The sequence below is a fragment of the Musca vetustissima genome, unplaced genomic scaffold, assembly GCF_032173495.1.
Source record: "Musca vetustissima isolate MV318-11 ecotype Yass unplaced genomic scaffold, APGP_CSIRO_Mvet_v1 utg23867, whole genome shotgun sequence".
Classification (NCBI taxonomy): domain Eukaryota; kingdom Metazoa; phylum Arthropoda; class Insecta; order Diptera; family Muscidae; genus Musca; species Musca vetustissima.
Genome location: NW_026887413.1, coordinates 20,278 through 42,918, shown reverse-complemented (window position 1 = coordinate 42,918; position 22,641 = coordinate 20,278). Strand labels below are relative to the sequence as shown.

The window sequence follows — 22,641 nt, the reverse complement described above, 5'->3', positions numbered from 1 at the left end:
TGAGGGCTACCCGAAAAAATTTACCTATTTTTATAAGAACTCAAAGTACTAAATTACAGCCAATTAGGTGAAAAAATCCGGTCACAAAAAAAGGAAATCTGGTAGCCCCCATATAACGGGGGCTACCAGAAAAAGTGGACCTATATTTATAATTTTTACTGGGGAAATTTGGTACCCAATAGGAACTCATTGTATCAAATTTCAGCGAATTTAGTTTAAAATCGCCCTCAAAACTCACAAAATACTGTAAATTCGGGGTAACCTTATATGGGGGCTATGCGAAAAAATTTACCTATATTTATAATTTTTTGTGGAAAGATTTGGTACCTATTAAGAAAAATAATATCAAAACCCCCAAAATACTGAAAATTAGGAGGAACCGTTATATGGGGGCTACCTGAAAAAGTGGACCTATATTTTTAATTTTTTGGGGATACATTTAGTACCCAATAAGAACTCAATGTACCAAATTTCAGCATATTCGGTTGAAAAACGCGCTCAAGAACCCCAAAATACCGAAAATTGGGAGCATTGTTATGCCTAAACGTGGACCGATATATCCCCTCTTCGAACTTGACCTGCCTGCAGACAAAAGACAAACCTATGCAAAATTTCAGCATCCTATCTCAATTCCTTCAGAAGATAGCGTGATTACAACAGACGGACGGACGGATCGTCTTAGAAATTTACCCTGATCAAGAATATATATACTTTATAGGGTCGGAAATTAATATTTCGATGAGTTACAAACGGAATGACAAAATTAATATACACTCCATACTATGGTGGAGGGTATAAAAATTGGCAAATCTGAGTTTGAACCGATTTTCACCAATTTCAATAGGGTTCGTCCTTAGGTGATAAAAACGATCTGTGTTAATTATACAGACGGACGGACATTTATAAATCGACAACAAAAGCAAATTCAAAGAGACCAGTATCATAGTGAAACGATTAAATTGTTTTCAAGTTATATGTATAACAGGTGGTATAGAACCCCCTAGACACTTAAATGGTTGGGCCCACAACAAAAGATATCAGTTACCAGGCCCCAAACAAGTCTGATATGTTATCTGGTGTGATATACAAACGAACACCTTAAGTACTAATATAAAACTGATGTGAACGCCCCGAAAATATCAATTAAAATTGATAACGCATCTGTAGGTAGTGGTGCTATCGGTTGGTTTTCATGACATTGAGGGTTCCAACGGACACTACCTGTATAGCTATACCCTATATAGCTATCATAAAATGATATTTGCTTATTCAGCATATTTTGCTAATATTATCGGTAATAAACAACAATTGGCCGGACACACGTCGTCTATCGATATACATTGGTACTCGTACTAAGAGAATCAGGCGCTAACTATATTATCCACATACGCTTATCAAGTCCACACTTTGGGCTTACGTATGTTGTGATTTTGGGAAATAAATTCCTTGTATTATCTAAATTTTGTATTGATAGTAAACCCATAGTGTTTTTATTTCACAATTTTTAGTTAATTTTCAAACATACTAATTTTATATAGTCAGTATTTAGATAATTAGTATAGAACGCGGTCGAAGTTTTAAGAAAATGACGGAACAAGAAGAAGTAAAACCATCAGCAAATACAATACCCGATTGGATTGAGAAATCTATATTTGAAAATCTGCTCAAGGAAAATATTCCAAATTTCCAATGTATTAAAAAATTCGAAGTTAATCCCGGCGCAGCAGCGGGTGAAAATTATGCCACCGTTATTTTGAGAATAAATGTTGATGTTGAATTACAAGGTAAACAAAGCAAATGTTGTGGTTGAAATAAATATGTAATAAGGAAATGTGCTATATGATGACCGATGTCTCAAAATAATACAGTGAACTCTCGATAATGTAAACACTCAAACAGGCATTAAAGTTTTGAAAAAATTAGGGAATAATCGGTAAATAAGTTGGACGAATCCCCGAAATACCCCGAAATTAATTAGCTCACATTATCGAGAGTTCACTGTATAACAAGTAAAAACGTCGAAAGTTCGTCCGGGTTTAATTATTTATACCTTCCACCACGATGTGGACATTCAAAAGAACTAAAATCAATCGGGACTTCCATATGGGTGTTATGACATAAATCTCAGACACTGAGATTGGAAAATTGCTCTAAGACCTTGAACATACCGAAAATTATGTGTGACCTTTCTCTTGGGATTATGTAAAAAAACATACTAATATTGAAAATGTTCTGTGAAGAAGTTGTTTACCCTAAAATTATTGGTAGGAAGATTTTTTCATTAAAACAAATTTGAGGCGTCGGGTTAGTTGCTCGGCAAACCCCTTCTACTATGAAAAAGCAACGAAAAAGAAAACCAACCCCCCCCCCCCCCCTAATGTTGACGACCCCCGCACACTTATAAAGGACAACGATCTGCGAATCATTACTGCGCAGTTTGCGCCTTGGCGATGTGCTCAAGAAGTACAATGCCGATATTATTGCCATACAGGAAATGCGATGGAAAAGGGACTGACGTAAGTCAATCAGATGATGATTACGGCCTGTATTATAGCTGCCATGAAACGAGACGTGAATTTGGCTGCGCATTTATGGTTAATAGGAGAATAAAAGACCTTCATGAAGAAACATCAGACAACGGCATGAGGTTAATTGACTTCGCGGCAGCAAAAACCATGGTAGTTAGCAGCACCAGATTCAAGAATCTCGATATACACAAGGCCACCTGGATTTCTTGACGAAAACTCTCCTTGTCCCGGTGATAATATAGAAGCACAATGGCAAAGAATTACCCACTCCCTACAAACTGCAGCAAAACGCACCATCAAGAAACCCGTGGTACGATCAGGAGTGTCGGAATGCTACTGAGGCGAAAAACGCATTGTATAGGGCAACACTGCAGACAGTAGCAACACGTAATGCGATGGAAAATTATTGGAAGAAAAGGAGAGAAGAGAAACGTCTTTTTAGAAAAAAGAAGAAAGAACAAGAAAAACGTGAGCGAGAGCAAATCGAGATGTACAGGAGTAAGAATGAAGTCCGGAAATTTTTACAACGAGTAAAACACTAAACCGAAAGCTTTGGCGCCGGCAAATTCTCCTGTAGACGTGAAGATGGAAACCTGGTGAAATATACAGACAGCGTGTTGAGCATCTGGAAGGAGCAATTTGAAAAGGTTCTAGTATCAAATAGTGGCGATGAAGAAGATACCCCAGAACCAATAAGAGATGACGGTATAGAGTGTATACCACCTAGACAGGTCAGAGTAGCAATTAGTCGGCTGAACAACAATAAAGCAGCAGGTGTCGATGGATTACCAGCCGAACTATTCAAGACCTGTGGTCAGATGCTGGTCAGGAGCATGCACCAACTCATTTGTACAATTTGAATAGAAGAATGCATGCCCAATGATTGGAACCTCAGTGGTTGGAACCTCAGCATCCAGTGTCCCGTGCACAAAAAAGGAGACAAGGCGATATGTGCCAACTATAGAGGAATAAGTTTCCTTTCCATCCAGCGTGATGTGTGAACGACTTAAGCCAATGTTCAATGACATTATTGGACCATACCAATGCGGATTCAGGCCTGTCAAATCCACCATTAAACACATTTTCACTATGGAAAAAACCACGAAAAACACATAGACACATTCCACCTATTCGTCGACTATAAAACCGCATTCGACAGTCTTATCCTTTTGGAGGTGCTTAAAGCCATGTCTGCGTTTGGGATTCCTCCAAAATTAATACGGCTATGCAGGATAACTTTAACTGGTACAATGTCAGCAGTTAAAATGGGAAAGGACCTCTCGGAGCCCTTCAATACCGAATGAGGATTCAAGGTAAAAGTTTGTCATGTGACCTGTTCAACATCCTGCTGGAAAAGGTAATTCGAGATGCAAATGTGAACAGAAATGGCACTCTGTACACGAAACAGCATATGTTACTCGCCTACGCCGACGACATCGACATAATAAAATATAAAATAAAATCGAACATTGCGAGCAGCAACAGCCACCTTTGAACGAATTGAAAATGAGTCTGCAAAAGTGGGACTGGCAGTAAATGACTAAACTGTGACCAACTGTGGAACTTAAAAACTATAGCTTCGAGATAGTGAAAGATTTCATATACCTCGGTACCGCCATAAACAAAACTAATAACATCAGCTTTGAAATCCGGAGGAGAATCGTGTTGGCCACCATATGCTACTATGAAGCATGTAATATTTATTTATTGCGAACCGACTAACATCAATCCGTACTATGCCATTCATTTCAATCAGACACCCGTTCAAAATATATATGGAAGCTATGTCTGCATATGCAATCATCATCTAAACAATCGTAAAATACGCGATGTTCTGCATATAATAATGGCCTCTAGAGCGACTAGAAAATGTGGTAAAAATATCATATCAGCATCACCGAAAATTATAGGTATCGTCCTTGACAACTCCCTTGGATATACTATCAACTTCTCGGGTCTATGTCCTTCAAAAGTAAATATATTTGCCTTAGAAAACAATCGTAATTTTTTCACACAAAAGTATGGGTCCATTTGACCCGCGAAATATTGACAGATCTTCATCAAAAGAGTAATGCTTACTCTTTGGCCAGACTCCCTTCCTGGTGCAAAATTTCGTATTGCTCGGATCGTAATTGTGGCCTCAAAAGCGACCAGAAAAACGCAAAAAAGAAAGTTTTTGGAACATTTCATCCCCTAAATATTAACGGATCATTACACAAAAATAATAGCGGTCTTCTTTGGACAGAACCCATTCTACTTGCAAAATTTCGTAACGATTGGTCCATAACTGTGGCATGTATCGTGTTTACAAATTATAATGGTCAAACGGACGGACGAACACACATGTCTAAATAGACTCAGCTAATCGAGATATGACGCGAAATATTGGTCCTAAAATAACTTTTAAGTATACTGATACTTAAAGGTAGGGTAGGACCAATATTTCGCGACGTTACAAACTGTTGCGGCTGCGCAAAGCTATGATAACCTGACAACATAGTTGTGTAGGGTATAATAATGGCCCCCTGTGTAAGTCCCTGGGTTCAACCCATTTCGAGAAAATATTAAAGAAAACCAAAAACATCGTGTTTCTATGTACTGTTCGTGGTAAGGATCCTACGTTGTCGATGCAAAAAGTGGACCATGTCTCACCTACAATCGATACCTGCGGAGAAATGCCTTTGCCCTAGGGTTGACAAAATTCACAACTACGAACGAATCTGTTGACAAACAGGGTCTTCATTGTATTAATTACCAGCGCATAATCTGACTGTGCATCGGCTAAGCAGTCCTCTTGCGAAATAATTATTCTCCACTCCATGGAGCAACCTACTATCATATGTTACTATCCTTTCAGTGTCTTCCAGGACTCAACTGTTTTCAACAAGAATGTGAGAAAGTACTCTAATATTCTAACAAATAAGGGGAGGGCTTTCAGGCTTTTGGATGCTTGGACGCTAACAAGATAACCGAAATATTCTGTATCCATTTTAAAAAACAAAATCACACTTCTTAGGATTTATCTTCACACTTCGCAGCCTTCAGAATACAGGATTCGATACATGCCTTACTCAGGAGTTCATTGGCCATTTCATGAACAATAGCCTGTCATTCTGGGTTCCTAGCAGCGTTTCGTAGTTTAGTTTCTATATAACAATGCTGACGGAAGCAATCCGCCTCTAAATCAGAAATATAACAATTTAAATATTTGGATCAATAAAAAGTGCAGCGAAATAAGTTCGAAAATTAATAAAACTGCATTCTTCCAGATGGTTCCAGCAAATCACTATCATATATGCTGAAAACTGGTCACGAACAGGATATGCTTAAAGATATGATGGGTTCACATGATGTGTTTGCTGTGGAAAAGGGCATGTACGATGACATTGTGCCTGCCTTTGAAAAGCTTTACGCTGATGTTGGTGTAGCAGTGAAATTTGGACCCAAGAGTTTTGTCCTGCCAACCGATCAACCTTATGTACTACTGGAAAATCTAACTCCTCGTGGTTTTAAAAATGTCAATCGTCTGGAGGGTATGGATCAAATACATGTCGAATGTGTTCTAAAGAAATTGGCTCAGTGGCATGCAGCCTCTGCAGTGTATCATGAAATAAATGGTCCCTTCGAGGAGAAATACTGCCATGCATACTACAGGGAAGAATGCAAGCCAATGATGAAAATAATGAGTGAACAAATAACGAAAATCTTTACCGAATGTGCAAAAACCTATAAGCACTATGAAGAATATGGTGAACATTTGGTAAGTCCACAAAACAAGGGGTTAGAAAATATTTATTTTATTCGTTTTTCTATTTGTAGGTTCCCCAAGAAGATCCCATAGAATTAGTCTTTCGCATGGTCAAAGTGAATCCCGACGAATTTAATGTTCTGAATCACGGTGACTGTTGGAGCAACAATTTCATGTTCCAGTATGATGCCTTTGGTGCCATCAAAGAGACCTACGTGATTGATTATCAAATACCCAGATATGGTACACCTGCCCAGGACCTTTACTACTTTCTGGTATCATCAACTAATTATGAAGTGAAATTGAAGAAATTCGATTATTTCATTAAATTCTATCACGATAATTTGAGTGAAAACTTGAGATTGCTGAAGTACACAAAACCCATTCCAAAATTGCGTGACATTCACATAATGTTATATAAATACGGGATGTTTGGAGTCCAAACAGCTATCGGTGTAATGGGTGTAGTTTTGCTGGATCCAACGGAGAAGGCAAACTTAGCCAACTTTATGGGTGAAGATGGTGATGCTGATGATTTTAAAAAACTGATGTTTACCAATGATCGCTATAGGAAACACATTGAGGTTCTATTACCCTGGTTCTATAATCGTGGAGCCTTACATTTTAGTTAAAGGATTTCATATTTACAGTTAGCGTATTTTTTAATAAAAGAATAATGTTTGGAATTTATTTTTATATAAAGAAAATTTGTAAAAACATGGATGTATCTTGCATATATGTATCTATGTCAGTCTCCAAAAAACGCAATGCCAAATTACAGTTACTTTGATTAAAGCCTTTAAAAAATTGGGCGATACTTTTTTTGTGAACACTGCCAAAATGGGATTATAGGCGGTAGAAAAATGTAACAACCTGAAATATCAATTTATAGGCAATTCGGTTGAAACCCCGAAACAAAATACCGAATCAAAAATATCAAATTATAGGCAATTCGATTTAAAAACATTTTCAAATTCCTCAAAACATCGAAATTTGAAGATAATATGACTAAACCAATATTGACATTTTTATACCCTTCACCACACTGTGGTACAGGGTATTATGTATTTGTGTATATGTTTGTAACAGGCAGAAGGAAACGAGATAGACACATGGTTCCTTTTGAGAATATGCATAGAATAACTTTTTAAGTCGATTTTTGCATGTCCGTCCGTCCGCCTGTCTGTCTGTCTATGTTAAATTGTAAACAAAGTACAAGTCGCATTTATGTTCCGAATTGGATGAAATTTAGCATAGGTCACTTATTCGGCCCAAGGACGAACCCTATTGAAATTGGGAAAAATCGGTTCAGATTTAGATATAGCTCCCATATATATATTTAACCGATTTAATGTAAACGGTCCCTATATATCTTTCGATTTGCACGAAATTTGGTACAGCCTAAGCATTTAGGTCTAGAATGATGTCTGCCAAGTTTCAAGAAAATCGGTCCAGATTTAGATATAGCTCCCATATATAGTTTCGTCCGATTTCATTTAAATGGTGCCCCAAAAACCCTATATATCTTTCGATTTACACGAAATTGGGATAACGTACTGAATTGAGCCTAGAATGATGACTGCTAAGTTTCGTGAAAATCGGTCCAGATACAGATATAGCTCCCATATATAGTTTCGTCCGATTTCATGTAAATGGTGCACCAAAGTCCCTATATATCTTTCGATTTGCGGGAAATTTGGCATTACGTACTGAATTAAGCCTAGAGTGATGTCTGCCAAGTTTGAAGAAAATCGGCCCAGCTTTAGATATAGCTCCCATATATAGTTTCGTCCGATTTCATGTAAATGGTGCCCCCAATGTCCCTATATATCCTTCGATTTGCAGGAAATTTGGCATAACGTACTGAATTGAGCCTAGAGTGATGTTTGCCTTGTTTCGTGAAATCGGTCCAGATTTAGATATAGCTCCCTTTTATTATAGATTGATTTTAAGTAATTGACGCACCAAGGAACCAATAGGAACAAAGCGTTCTGAAATTAGTATAACCTAACCTGTGACAAGTTTGTTTGAAATCGCTTAATATTTGGATATAGCTTCTATATATATTTTCGCCCGATTTCAAGTAAATTGGGCATCAAACTCCTCATGTTAATCAGATTGACATCAAATTTTGCACAACGTACAAAATAGAGCACCGATTTCGGTGTGCACCCTAAAAAAATGCATTGATCTATATATGTTTCAATGCGGTCCATTAAGATGACCCAACCCACTCTATTTTTGAGATAAATTGGGTACATCTCTTTAAATTTAATTTTGAACAGTGCGACATACCGAATAGCTTGTAAACTATTTTTGAGATAAATTGGGTACATCTCTTTAAATTTAATTTTGAACAGTGCGACATACCGAATAGCTTGTAAATCTGCCCGAATGAACTGAAATTTCGCATAAAGCGCAGAAAAGCATACGTATGGATTGATGTTAGTCGTTTACTTATAGATAAAGATCACATATATATTCCCTCAAAGGAACATTGACATGAAGTTATTAGAATACATATGTACAATATAGCCCAAGTGGTTAATTTAGTTGTTGTAAGATCGCAGGATGAATTCAATTTTGCACATAATGACTTGGTTCAGTAAAACAGTAATAAAATATTTAAATCGAACTTAAAACATGTCATATGTATATTCAGTGTAAAGGTTACATGGGTACCTATCAGTTCAATTTTATAAAAATCCAAAAATTATAAACTAAAAAAAATATGAGGAATGAAAGCAAAAAGTGTTCAAAGGTGCCCCCTCACCCCTATATATTGGAGCTATATATATGTATATATATATATATATATATGATGCCATTTCAATAAAACTTAACACACGTTATTCTAAACTCAATCCAATATATTATCCAAAATTTCTTCTCAATCGGACATACGTAGGGTGTTAGAATCTGACGAAAATATATATGGGAGTTGTATCTAAATCTGAATAAATGTTTAGCAATTTAAATAGGGTCCGTCCTCGTCCAAATACGTAACCAATACAAAAGTTCATCTAATTCGGATCATAAATAAGACCTGTACTTTGTTTACAATTTAACATAGACAGACGGACTGACGGACATGCATAAATCGCCTCAGAAAATGTTTCTATGCATATTCTCAAAGAAAGTCATGTCAAATTACAGTGAATTAGATGGAAAACGCAATCAAAACCCCAAAATACCGACAGTGTTTATACCGTTATATGGGAGCTACTCCAAAAAGTGTACCGATGTTGATAATTTTAATTTTAAGAATCCAATATATAAATATAATATAAATTACAAACATTTCGGTTCAAACCTACCCTAAATACTGAAATCTTGGGGGTATTTTTATATGGGGCCTATCCGTAAAAGTGGACAGATAATGAAAATTATTTGTGTGGAGATTTGGTACCCCGTAAGAACACAATGTGCCAAATATCAACAATTTCGATCATAAAATGAGTTCAAAACCCTCAAAAATAATTTTCTGAGAATCCTCAAATAATTGAAGAATGGTCATTACATATATAAAAGCACTGATTGACGCGCTCTATGGTCTAAAGGTGTGATTGGACCTTACACCTTCGAAAACGACAATGGAATGAATGTCATCGTCATTTGATAACCGACTTTTTTGCCTGCTATTAAAGATTACGACTTGGAGAAGACAAGACGGTGACACATACCACACAAATGGAGCGAATATTGCATTATTGCAAGAGACATTTCCTGGCCCCCTAATTTCTCGTCGTGGCTATATCAAATGGCCAGCAAGTCATGCGATTTGACACCATTAGACTTTTTATGGAGCTACGCCAAAGACCCTGTTTATATAGATAAACTTTCAACTCTTGAGCACTAAGAAACCAAATTTCGTCCAATTATGCCTGAGATACCGCTTAATATGTTCAAAAATTATCTCAAAAGAATGAATGCTTGCAACAATTCGCGTGGAGGTCATTTAAATGATATAGTGTTTCTCACATAATATCGAACCTTATTTAATGCGTTGCATACTAATAAGATTTGTTGTGCGTCCGTATTTCCCAAATACGCAGGGAGCTTATCTAATATAAAAAATAAAACCAGTGAGCGGAGCAGTATAGTCGGACGGGCCGACCATATAATACCCTACACAACTACCACGAAAAGCAAACTTTCTGCGGTTCTATATTCTGAGCCTGGGCAATATTTCGTGATACTTGCACCCTTTTTACCGATTATAGATCAACAACTGCACTTTTATTTTCCAATTTTTTTTCCTGAAGTGAATTTTTACGCCACAAAATAAAAAATTGGTCACTTTAGGTTTTGATTGATTTGACCCTTAGGAATATTGACCGCTCATCATCTAAACAGCCACTCTAAGTATTTGGTCCAACGCACTTCACCTTGTAAAATATGTGATGTTCTGCATATAATAATTGCCTCTTGAGCAACTAGAAAATCTGACAAAATTAAAGTTTTCTGTTCATTGCACGCCCTGAATGAAATGTCGACTTCACAGAAAACTGTAGGCGTCGTTCTTGACCATAATCGGAACTTCATGTACAATTTCAAAGCGATCAGCGCGTCCTCTAATGGAGTAATAGTAATACAATGCACATAGTCACCTATACCAGCCATATAATTGGTAACATTGTGAAGGTCAATAACTCATCTTGGATTTACTATCAACTTCTCGGGTATATGACCTTCAGGAGCAAGTATATATACCCGGAATAAAAAATTTGCAATTTCACACAAAAGTCAGGGACCATTTGACCCCCTAAATATTGACCGATCTTGATCAAAACAGGCATGCTTATTCTTTTGCCCGATCCCCTTCTCCATGTAAAATTTCACGATGTTCGGACCATAACTCGGGCCTCTGGAGCGACCAGAAAAACCGACAAAAATTATATATTTGGTCCATTTCATCCCCTAAATATTAACCGATCTTTATCAAAAACAATAGGGGTCTTCATTGGGCCGAACCCATCCTACATGCAAAATTTCGTGAAGATTGGCCCATAACTGTGGTCTGTATCGTGTTTACAAATTACAATGGACGGACGGACACGCATGTCTAGATCGACTCAGCTAGTCGAGATATGACGATCGGTATGTTTAAAGGTGGGTCTAGGACCAATATTTCGCGGCGTTACAAACTCTTGGGGCTGCACAAAATTATAATACCCTGACAACATAGTTGTATAAAAAATTATAAAAATTAATTTATCGGATTTTTTCACATTTATAGACACACAGATTTGTCAGTGAATGGAATACTTTAAAAAAACAAAAAAATTCAAAATATGGCCTGCAATGTTAAAACGTTTCATTGATATACGTGTATTTGAAATGAACGCATAAGCATGAATAATGTAATAATATTTTAATCTTGTAATTTGAATTTAATATTTCAACCACTTCTATTTTTTATTAATTTTTAATAACAAAGATATTTTTGTTGCATTTAAAGTAACAACAACATATTATTGTTATCAAAAACTGTGTACAAAATTGATTACTCGAATAAAAATTGCTGAAATCACATGTTTACCTACCACAAATATATCCATAATTGAATAATCGATATTTCTGATAAAAAGAAGAAAAGTGTCTGCAATATTTCATAATATGTAGTTAATGGAAGAGTTCTGAAAATATTTCAGCTATTTTGAATTCTTAAAATAAAATCAAAATCGATATGAAGGGTATCCAGACAAAAGGAATAGAGTTCAGAAAAAAATATTCCATCTTTTTATACCCTTTACCACACTGTGGTACAGGGTATTATGTCTTTGGGCATATGTTTGTAACAGGCAAAAATAATCGAGATAGACCCATGGTTTCTTTTGAGAATATGCATATAATCACTTTCTGAGTCGATTTATGCGTGTCCGTCCGTCTGTCTGTCCGTCCATGTATTTTCGTGAACAAAGTACAGGTCGCATTTATGATCCGATTTGGATGAAATTTGGCACATGTAACTTATTTGGCCCAAGGACGAACCCTATTGAAATTGGAGAAAATCGGTTCAAATTTAGATATAGCTCCCATATATAGTTTCGTCCCATTTAATGTAAATGGGGTATATATCTTTCGATATGCACGAAATTTGGTATAACCTACTGAATTAGGTCTGGAATGATGTGTGCTAAGTTTCGTGAAAATCGGTTCAGATTTATATATCTCCCATATATAGTTTCGCTAGATTTTAGGTAAATGGTGCATCAAAGTCCCAGAAAGTCATTTGATTTGCACGAAATTTGGCATAGCGTATTGAATTAAGTCTGGAATGACGTGTGATAAGTTTTGTGAAAATCGGTTCAGATTACCATATAGCTCCCATATATAGTTTCGCCCGATTTAAGGTAAATGGTGTACCAAAGTCCCTTCTTGAAATCGGTTCAGATTTAGATATAGCTCCCATATATAGTTTCGTCCGATTTAATGTAAATGAGTACCATAGGCCCTATATATCTTTCGATTTGCACGAAATTTGGTATAGCCTACTGAATTAGGTCTAGAATGATGTGTGCTATGCTTCGAGAAAACCGGTTTAGATTTATATATAGCCCTCATATATAGTTTCGCCCAATTTTAGGTAAATGGTGCACCAAAGCCCCTGAAAATCATTTGATTTGCACGAATTGTGGCATAGCGTATTGAATTAAGTCTAGAATGATGTGTACACCTCCTATATATATTTTCGTCCGATTTTAAGTAAATTGTGCTGTGAAGATCCACAGCTAGGCCGATTGACAAAAGGTGCTGAAATTAATATAGATTAATCTCTGGCAAGTTTACTTCCAATCGGTTCAGATATAGATATATCGTAGCTTCCATATATAATTTCGACTTATTTACGTTAATTGTACACCAAATAATCAATAGGTGTCTGATTGAGATTAAATTTTAAACAGTGCTGCTACCGAATAGCGTGTGTCAAGTTTGCTTTAAATCGATTTACACAAATCTGTCCCACAGTGGGCAAACGACTCTAAACTTGCCCAAATGAAATTAAATTTAGCATAGGTTCCAGAAATACATAAAAATCATATATTTAAGCTCGATCAATTTCATGTCAAAATTCATTCAAAAAGGCGACGTCTTTTCGGATACATATGTAGAATATACCCAAGGTGGTGAAGGGTATCATATAGTCGGCCCAGTCCGACTTTACTACTTTCCTTACTGGTATGAATTCATTTAATTTGTTTGCCAAAAATGAAAAAAAGCACAACATGACGATTGAATATACAAACAAATTACATATCTATAACAGATTTTATATATTTTCAAAGTTCCCGACACTTTTATTATATGTCTTATAATAAACTGCAATTTAATTATACTTCGCCTTGGCATAGTATAGAGGATACTGAACAAAGTGTCCTACTCATATTTATTATAAATGCAAATATTGTCTTCAGAATTGGTGTGAGTGATAAGAAAATGCTATTTACGACTAAAACAATTTTATATCATTTATTCGTGTAATTAAAAAATTCCCCTTTTCATAAATGACTCACGAATGAACAGTGTTTACCGAAATAGGAAAGGAAAATCAAAACAAAAGCCTAATATGTTTGTCAAATAACGAGTAAGAAATCGTTAAGCATTCTTTCACTAAGCAGCTATTGCTTTCAGTTCCAGGTTCAAGAGGGAATTTATTCTTTAACTGCATCTCTGAGAATACGGTTCTCTTCTGCATGATAGGACTGTTCATTTATAGATTTCTTGTGGTATCAATAAACTTTTCTCTCTGTAGATCTTCAATCACATGCCTTGGTGGTTGGCACCCTGTACATAAAACTCCATTCCAGATGCAATGGCAACACCAGCTAGTATCTTCGACTCCTCAGGTCTCAGGAAGGCATTTTGCTGGAGTTCAATGTTGTTTTTATATTGCGTTAAACATACGTTAGATCACTGGCACCGCGGTAGTATCTTCAACTCCTCAAACAAGTGATTTACGCCGTCGTAGGTATCAGGGCGGCATTTCAACGGGGTGCAATGTTGTTATCACTGGTAAGCTACAAAAAGGTTTCATTTTATTAACGCAACTATAGTCTTGAGGGCATAATTCCTGATTCTGACCATCATTTTTTCATGTTTAAGATAGAAAAAAATGAGCGTAAATAGTGGTAAACTAGATCAAAGTGTGTAAATAGTTTCAATATTAATGAAATGTTTAAATTTTGTGGAGAAATAGTGGCTTTCATGTGATTATAAGAATTTTTACTTTTATTCTAAGTGAAGTACCATGGCACGATTCCAATTTTTTCATAATTCTACTTTTGACAACATTCAGCTATCAAAATTTAAATGAAAATATCCTCCTTCGAAATGTACGCACAACACGTCTTCAGTGGCAATAATTACAAAATGTTTAATACCTTGAAGTTCCCAGCCTCTATATGTAACATCTTCAGCTATATCTTAAGATCTTTATTAATCAAAAAATTGAGATATTTATTAACAGAAAATATAAATTTTTAAAAAATATTCCATTCGACATGCATACAATTTTATGGAATTTACAGCCCTGCCTAAAATTCAACTAATTCGTTCGATGTTTTTCATCACAAAAATAGAACACATGTATTTATATGAATGCTACCGAAATACGTCGAACAATGTAGATATATAAAGGGCCCCACACACTATACATCATGCCGTACAACATTTATCATAGTATGTGTTATTTTTATACCCTTCACCATAGTAGTTTTGTTTTTCCGATTGTAACGCATCGAAATAATCATTTCCGACCCTATAAAGTATATATATATATATATATATATTCTGGATCAGAGTAAAATTCTATAACGATTTAAGCATGTCCGTCTGTTGTAATCACTCTAGCGCCTAAACTAATTTGATAGATTGTCAAAATTTTGCATAGAGTCGTCTTTTGTCTACAGGCAGGTCAACTTCAAAGATGGGATATATCGGTCCACGTTTAGGCATAGCTCCCATATTAGGGTACCCCCCAATTTTCGGTATTTTGAGGTTCTTGATCTCATTTTTCAACCGAATTCGCAGAAATTTGGTATTTTGAGTTCTTATTGGGTAGCAAATCTCCCCACCAAAAATGATAAATATAGGTTCATTTTTTCCGATAGCCACCATATAAGGGTACCCCCCTATTTTTGGTAATTTGGGGATCTTGAGCGCGTTTTTCAACCGAATTCGCTGAATTTTGGTACATTGGGTTCTCATTAATTATTATTATTAATTATTTCGAATGTGAACATAAAATATTTGGATTTATTTAATAAATTTGCAACTTGGTTTTGCGGTTTGTATTATTCGCTTGAAGATACGGATTCGACATATTTGGGTAATACGACCGTACACAACATTTTACAAAAGTGGGAAAGTTGAATTTTTCTGTACGCCCCGTCGGATTATAGGTAACATTCAAGGTAGATTTATTAGGTAGTCAAAACAAATTGTTGTAATTGTGTAAAAAAATAAATTAATTTTTGTAAATAAAAGTTTCGTGATATTTTTTTCCAATTTTATTTCGATCGAACCAAAATACCTAAAATGGACAGCATGAAAGGTGCTTTTAACACTCCAAGAGTCCATAATGTCGGTTGAATTTTATTTACACCTAGACCCACCTTTAAGTATACCGATCGTCATATCTCGACTAGCTGAGTCGATCTAGACATGTGTGTCCGTCCGTCTGTCCATTATAATTTGTAAACACGATACAGGCCACAGTTATGGACCAATCTTCACGAAATTTTGCATGTAGGATGGGTTCTGGCCAATGAAGACCCCTATTGTTTTTGGAAAAGATCGGTTAATATTTATGGGATGAAATGGACCAAATACTAAATTTTTGTCGGTTTTTCTGGTCGCTCCAGAGGCCGCAATTATGGCCCAAACACCGCGAATTTTTGTATGGAGAAGGGGATCGGGCCAGAGAATAAGCATGCATGTTTTGATAAAGATCGGTCAATATTTAGCGGGTCAAATGGACCCTGACTTTTGTGTGAAAAATGACAAAATTTGTATTCTATGGCATATATATTTACTCCTGGAGGATGTAGACCCCAGGAGTTGATAGCATATCCAAGAGGAGTGGTTGGCCTTTAAATTGATACCAAATATAGTGATGTATCTACTCAGATGTGGGAGTTAAAGTCAAATATTTACAGGTGCTTACGTATTCAGATATTATTTAGTAGCCCATTACCACATTAGAGGGAGAAATATCGCGCTGATGGCTTTGAAATTTTTCATGAAGTTCCAGTTATGGTCAAGAACAACGCCTACAATTTTCGGTGCTGATCAGATTAAAATTTTGGGATGAAATGGACCGAAAACATAATTTTTTGTGTGTTTTCGAGTAGAGTATAATCCGAAAATCACAACACAACCCACCGTGAAGGTAATCTGGACAAGTAATTAGAAGGACTGTACTGAATATTCTAAAAAGTAAGGAAGAGGTGTTGTTAACCTCTAATCGGACAAGAGGGGCAAATATCACGAAATATTACACAGACTCGGAATAAACATCCTCAGAAAGTTCGAGTTCGTGGTAGTTGTGTAGGGTATCGCATGGTCGGCCCCGTCCGACTATACTGCTCCGCTCACTGGTTTAAAATTTGGTAGAACCTATTTCACCAAATGTTTTTTTTTTTCAATAGAAGATCATGTTTTGTTATTGCTCCAACGTTTTTATATTACCTTATTTGTCCCTTCTTGAAGGATTCTTAATTACAATATCATTTTGTTCATGTCCAACTGTCCTTTCGATTTTTATGTTGAAATCAGTATATAACTCGAAAAAATTTAGATTTGGCATAGAAATTTAGTGGTTTCCGCTCAGTTATTAATTTTCAGATTGCCGTTATAGATTTGTATATGGCCAATGATGACGCCGTATACATTCATTTGATTGATGCCTGTTTTATATTGATTTTAATTTAACATATCAATAAGTTGTTGCTTAAGGATAAATAGGTCCACATCCAAATTTCAGGTTGTCGTCCAAAAAAAAAAAGAAACATTGTCGAAAAAATAATACACTTTTGTGACAAATATGAAAATGAGATTTCATATCCAACAGCTTGGCTCTAAAGAAAATAAGACAAAACTTCAAATATCTGACGGGAATACTAATAATGCTATCATTACCATTATTTTCTTCGATGTTAATGATCGCATTATTAGTATTAGAACATACACATATTTTATGAAATTAGAAGTTTTTATCTAACTAACTCAAAAAACCATATGTCATAAAAAGTAACATTTTTTTAAACATTAAAGCTCGCTACAAATATTGGGGAATTGTAAATACAACTTTATATATTTGTTTTGGCGGAATCTCAAATAAGTTTGCATATTTTCCTATTCTGACCACATATGATTTATAAGTCCTTTGAATCATCAAAATCGGTGTAGACGTTCTTGAGTTATAAACAATGTAACTAATACAACGTTCGATTATTCCAATTTCCCGACTATTTGATGTTTTTCTCAACATTTTCTTTGTAAAAAACTTCCCAATGCAATTACACACAGCTGAAGGAAAACGTGAGTGAAATCGGTACAGTCAATATACGATGCAAACGTTATTCACATCTTTAAAAATACATTTGAGGAACCATAAAGGCACATATAAGTTAGGCACAAACAGCATGTAATGCGGAATTGCCTCCATGTAGGATTCGAATTTAAATGTATTCTTCCCGAATATAAGAAATGTTCAATAATACCTTCGTATTTTGTTGACGTATTTGCAATTGTATATAGAGAATTACTAACTTTAAGTCAAATCGGTCCAGCCGTTTCTTTAAAATAATTTTTGCATTTTCTTTCATAAAAACCTTCCCGCCGTAATTACCGACAACTGAAAAAAATTGAGTCAAATCGGTCCAGCCGTTCTCAATTGATGCGTTAGTATACATTTTTCTTGCTATATATATATATATATATATTCATTATCGTTTTTTCTGTGTAGTTAGCTAAAACCCTAAATGCTATTGGTCATACTATTTCTTAACCTTCGATTTAATCGATTATAAAAGATTAGTATCCACAATCTCATTATCCATCGCCTGGGGATGCGCCCGGTTATGGATCTCTCTTGATTCTTTTTGAATTTACATACTGATGCACCGAGATATAATACAGTCAGTGTAAGATAAAAAATATTTTCTCGGTTTATGAAAAATGAAAGGAAAATATTTTTTCAGCAATTTCCATTATTTACTCTATAAACCACTGTACATTTCACGAATTTCAATGTTATCGCTTAATCGTTTCAACATGACTGGTTATGCCAACTTTATGTTACAATTTTTTCACCTCTGCTCCCTATTCGTCAAACGATGTCAAATCCAAGGTGTGCTTGGCAAAATGCAATCAATCTTCAATTCATTAATTTGATTTCGGTTTTTTCATTCTTTCAGCAATTAGAAAACATTTTGTTATTCTTTTTTTCGACGGTTTCAGTTTGATTTGGTAAGTTCTTTTGTAAAGAACTCAAAGTGGTGGAATAGGCGTGTCGTTGTCGGAAAACAAGCAATTATAACGGGCGGAAGTTTAAAATTAAAAAATATATATATATATTGTAGAATCTGTGAAGTGACTACAAAGTAAATACATGTATTACTTAATTATTATTTTATAAACAATATTTTGTTATTGTTGTTTTTTTTGATTACACATTGTCGAGAAAGTTAATTGCATCTACAGATTGCTATCATCAACGATCACAAACTTTTTGCCGGACAAAAATATTAACAACACAAGTGCAATGTCGAAGTTAATACAGAAGTGTTTTGTTATTAGTTAATAATAGCTTTGTGGAACACGTTTTAAAATATCGAATATTTGTTTGTTGTTTTTATTTTTTAATAGCTATGTTTTGTTGTATTCCATTGCAAATTATAATGTCATTTATATATTTTTTTAATTATTAGTGTCATTAACGTAAAACAATGAAATGGTTGAAAGAAATTGGTATTAATCGCAATAACATGACTTTTTTGTATTTTATTCAAAAACTGAAAAATTTAATATGACAGATAAATAATGTATGTATATATTTGCACATCGAATCAATTTTTGTGGTACACGTGACAACCACTATTCCAAGCTCTATCAAGGTTATATTAAGTCAGGCGGTGTTTGATTGATTAATTGATTTCTAACACATGACAATGGGATTTCCCTAAATTTTGAGCATTTCAGTTTTGTAAGAAATTTGGTTATAATTCCACCAAATGTGTTTCTTATTTTATTTTAAAAGCAATGCCTAATTTAAATAAATATTGATATAATTCTAAAAATTTACCTAATAGATATTGATTTTTGAACCTAAATTCTTTCCTACATGTGCTATGCTAAATTTCGGTCAGGTTTAGAGTTGTTCGTGTACAATGAAACAATATTATGTAAACCAATTTAAGGGGCCCCACATTCTCAGTTTCAACCAGTAAGGAATGTAGTAAGTTTCGGACGGGCCGACTTTATGATACTCTTCACCACTATGGGTATATTAAACAGGACTATTAACATGAAATTGGATGAAATAAAATATGTGATATTTATCTAAATGTGAATCTACCTAGATCTATCCATAAAGTATGTAAATCGACTTTAAACAAATATAAATAGGTCATCCGTTGGGCTATGTCTGTACTTCTAGAAAATGCAACTACGTAATTCTATGCTCAATTTTGTACGTTGTGCAAAATTTTATGTCAATCTGACTAACATGAGGAGTTTGATGCCCAATTTACTTGAAATCGGGCGAAAATATATATGGAAGCTCTATCCAAATATTAAGCGAATTCAAACAAACTTGTTAGGTTAGGTTATACTAATTTCAGAACGTTTTGTTCCTATTGGTTCCATGGTGCGTCAATTACTTAAAATCAATCATGAAACTAGGCAGACAGCATTCTAGGCTCAATTAAGTACGTTATAACCAATTTCGTGCAAATCGAAAGATATATAGGGACTTTGGTGCACCATATATATGAAATCGGACGAAATTATATATGGGAGCTATATCTAAATCTTGACCAATTTTCACGAAACTTGGCAGACATAATTCTAGACTCAAGATAGACGCAAGATATATGTGGTGCACCATTTACATGAAATCGAACGAAACTACGTTATGCCAAATTTTGTGCAAATCGAAAGATATATGGGGACTTTGGGGCATCATTTACATGAAATCGGATGAAACTATATATGGGAGCTATATCTAAATCTGGACCGAGTTTCTCGAAACTTGGCAGACATCACTCTAGGCTTAATTCAATACGTTATGCCAAATTTCGTGCAAATCGAAAGATATATTAAGACTTTGGGGCACCATTTACATGAAATCGGACGAAACTATATATGGGAGCTATACCTAAATCTGGACCGATTTTCACGAAACTTGGCAGACATCATTCTAGACCTAAATGATTAGGCTGTACCAAATTTCGTGCAAATCGAATGATATATAGGGACCGTTTACATCAAATCGGTTAAATATATATATGGGAGCTATATCTAAATCTGAACCGATTTTTCCCAATTTCAATAGGGTTCGTCCTTGGGCCGAATATGTGACCTATGCCAAATTTCATCCAATTCGGATCATAAATGCGAACTGTACTTTGTTTACAATTTAACATGGACAGACAGACAGACGGATGGACATGCATAAATCGACTCAGAAAGTGATTCTATGCATATTCTCAAAAGGAACCATGTGTCTATCTCGTTTCCGTTTGCCTGTTACAAACATATGCACAAAGACATAATACCCTGTACCACCATGTGGTGAAGGGTATAAAAATTCAAATGTTGGTTTTCTATTTAATCCAACCGTATATCAATTCAAGAATGTCCCTTAAAAAATGAATAACTCTTGAAGATACATACATGTACATACTTAGCTATCGTATGAACTGTATATAAATGCAGTTGGTCAAAATCTTCCGTATTTTCTAACTCGGTGTGTGGTCGAAAATAAAGAATTTTTCAAAAAATTTTATAAATTTTATATGACTTTAATTTTGTTAATTTTTGTGCGATATTTATAATCCCAGTTCAAACCAGATCCAGACATGTACTCTTTCGAAAGCCGTTGGAAAGAAATAATGACCGCCGTCAGGAAGGACTTTTTATTAATTACTAAAAGCAACAACAACAGAATTATGTCAATTCCTTTTCTTATTCTTTAAGTCTGCAAGTGCTTATATACCAAGTTACAAGTCTGCAATCTAATGCAAGTCCATTTGCCAGCCGCTTCAAAATTATTGTATTAAATTGTGTGTCAATCAGACAAACTTTGGTATACGTATATATATATATATATACTAGCATATACCCGCTACTTCGTCAGCGAATGTGGGAAGTATTTAAAACCCAATACCAACCAATATTAACACTTTTAGAACAGTTTAGTACCAATGTTCTCTTATAGTACTCAACACTACACACAAATTCTGACCGCAAAAGAAATCAAGCTCTATACAAAATTTGGTGTCATTTTTTACCCTTTGTACCCTTGTTAAATTTCCAAATTTCTAATATAGCTTCACCCAAATCCAAATTAAGTACCAGTTAGTAAACATAAATATATAAATTGCCATAACTTCCTACATTAACATTTCCTAAACTTCCTACATTCCTAACCACCATTTGGTACCACTTAGTAAACATTATTACGAATGTCCAAAACTTTCTACATAGCCCAATCCTACACCCCGACAGTGATTCTAACTTCAAATTTCAAGATATATCGGTTTACTCAAATCTACATTTGGTACTATTTTGAAACTGTAACCCAAACTGTAACCCTAACTCTAAATTTCAAGATTCCAGCTGTATTGGTTCCCCAAAAATTTTAATTGTACAAAATTTAGTACACATTAGTACGAATTTTTAAGACTTCCTACATACCCCAATCCTACACCCCCACAATGACCCTAAATCCAAGTTTCAAGATACCAATTCTATCGGTTCGCCCACAATTCAAACTGTACAAAATTTAGTACACAGTAGTACACAATTTCAACACTTCCTACATACCCCGATCCCAGGATCGGGCTCCAATCCAAATTGTACCAATTATAGTACGATTTAGTACTTTGTAGTTCACTCTCACTCAGTTCACTCACAATTCAAATTGTACCAAATTTAGTACACAGTAGTACTAATTCCCAAATTTCTTGCATACCCCAATCCTACCCCCCACACTGATCCTAAATCCAAGTTTCAGGATTCCAACTCTTTCGGTTCACCCACAATTTGTACCAAATTTAGTACACATTAGTACAAATTTTTAAAACTCCCTACATATCTCAATCTTACACCTCAACAATGATCATGACTCCAAATTTC

The 22,641-nt window shown here is 35.1% G+C and overlaps 1 protein-coding gene across 1 annotated transcript; it reads left to right on the top strand.

Moving 5' to 3' along the window:
* The first annotated feature begins 1,585 nt into the window (after window positions 1-1,585).
* LOC133334990 (uncharacterized) lies at window positions 1,586-6,908 on the top strand. Its single transcript, XM_061543298.1, has 3 exons — window positions 1,586-1,784; window positions 5,798-6,288; window positions 6,348-6,908. Exons 1-3 carry the CDS (start codon window positions 1,586-1,588, stop codon window positions 6,906-6,908), a joined length of 1,251 nt encoding a protein of 416 aa, XP_061399282.1.
* Window positions 6,909-22,641: the final 15,733 nt, after the last annotated feature.

Coding starts and splice junctions, on each gene's coding strand:
- LOC133334990 (XM_061543298.1), top strand. CDS start 1,586: ATGACGGAACAAGAAGAAGTAAAACCATCAGCAAATACAATACCCGAT. Junction 1,785..5,797: donor TGTTGATGTTGAATTACAAG/GTAAACAAAGCA, acceptor GCATTCTTCCAG/ATGGTTCCAGCAAATCACTA. Junction 6,289..6,347: donor AAGAATATGGTGAACATTTG/GTAAGTCCACAA, acceptor TTCTATTTGTAG/GTTCCCCAAGAAGATCCCAT.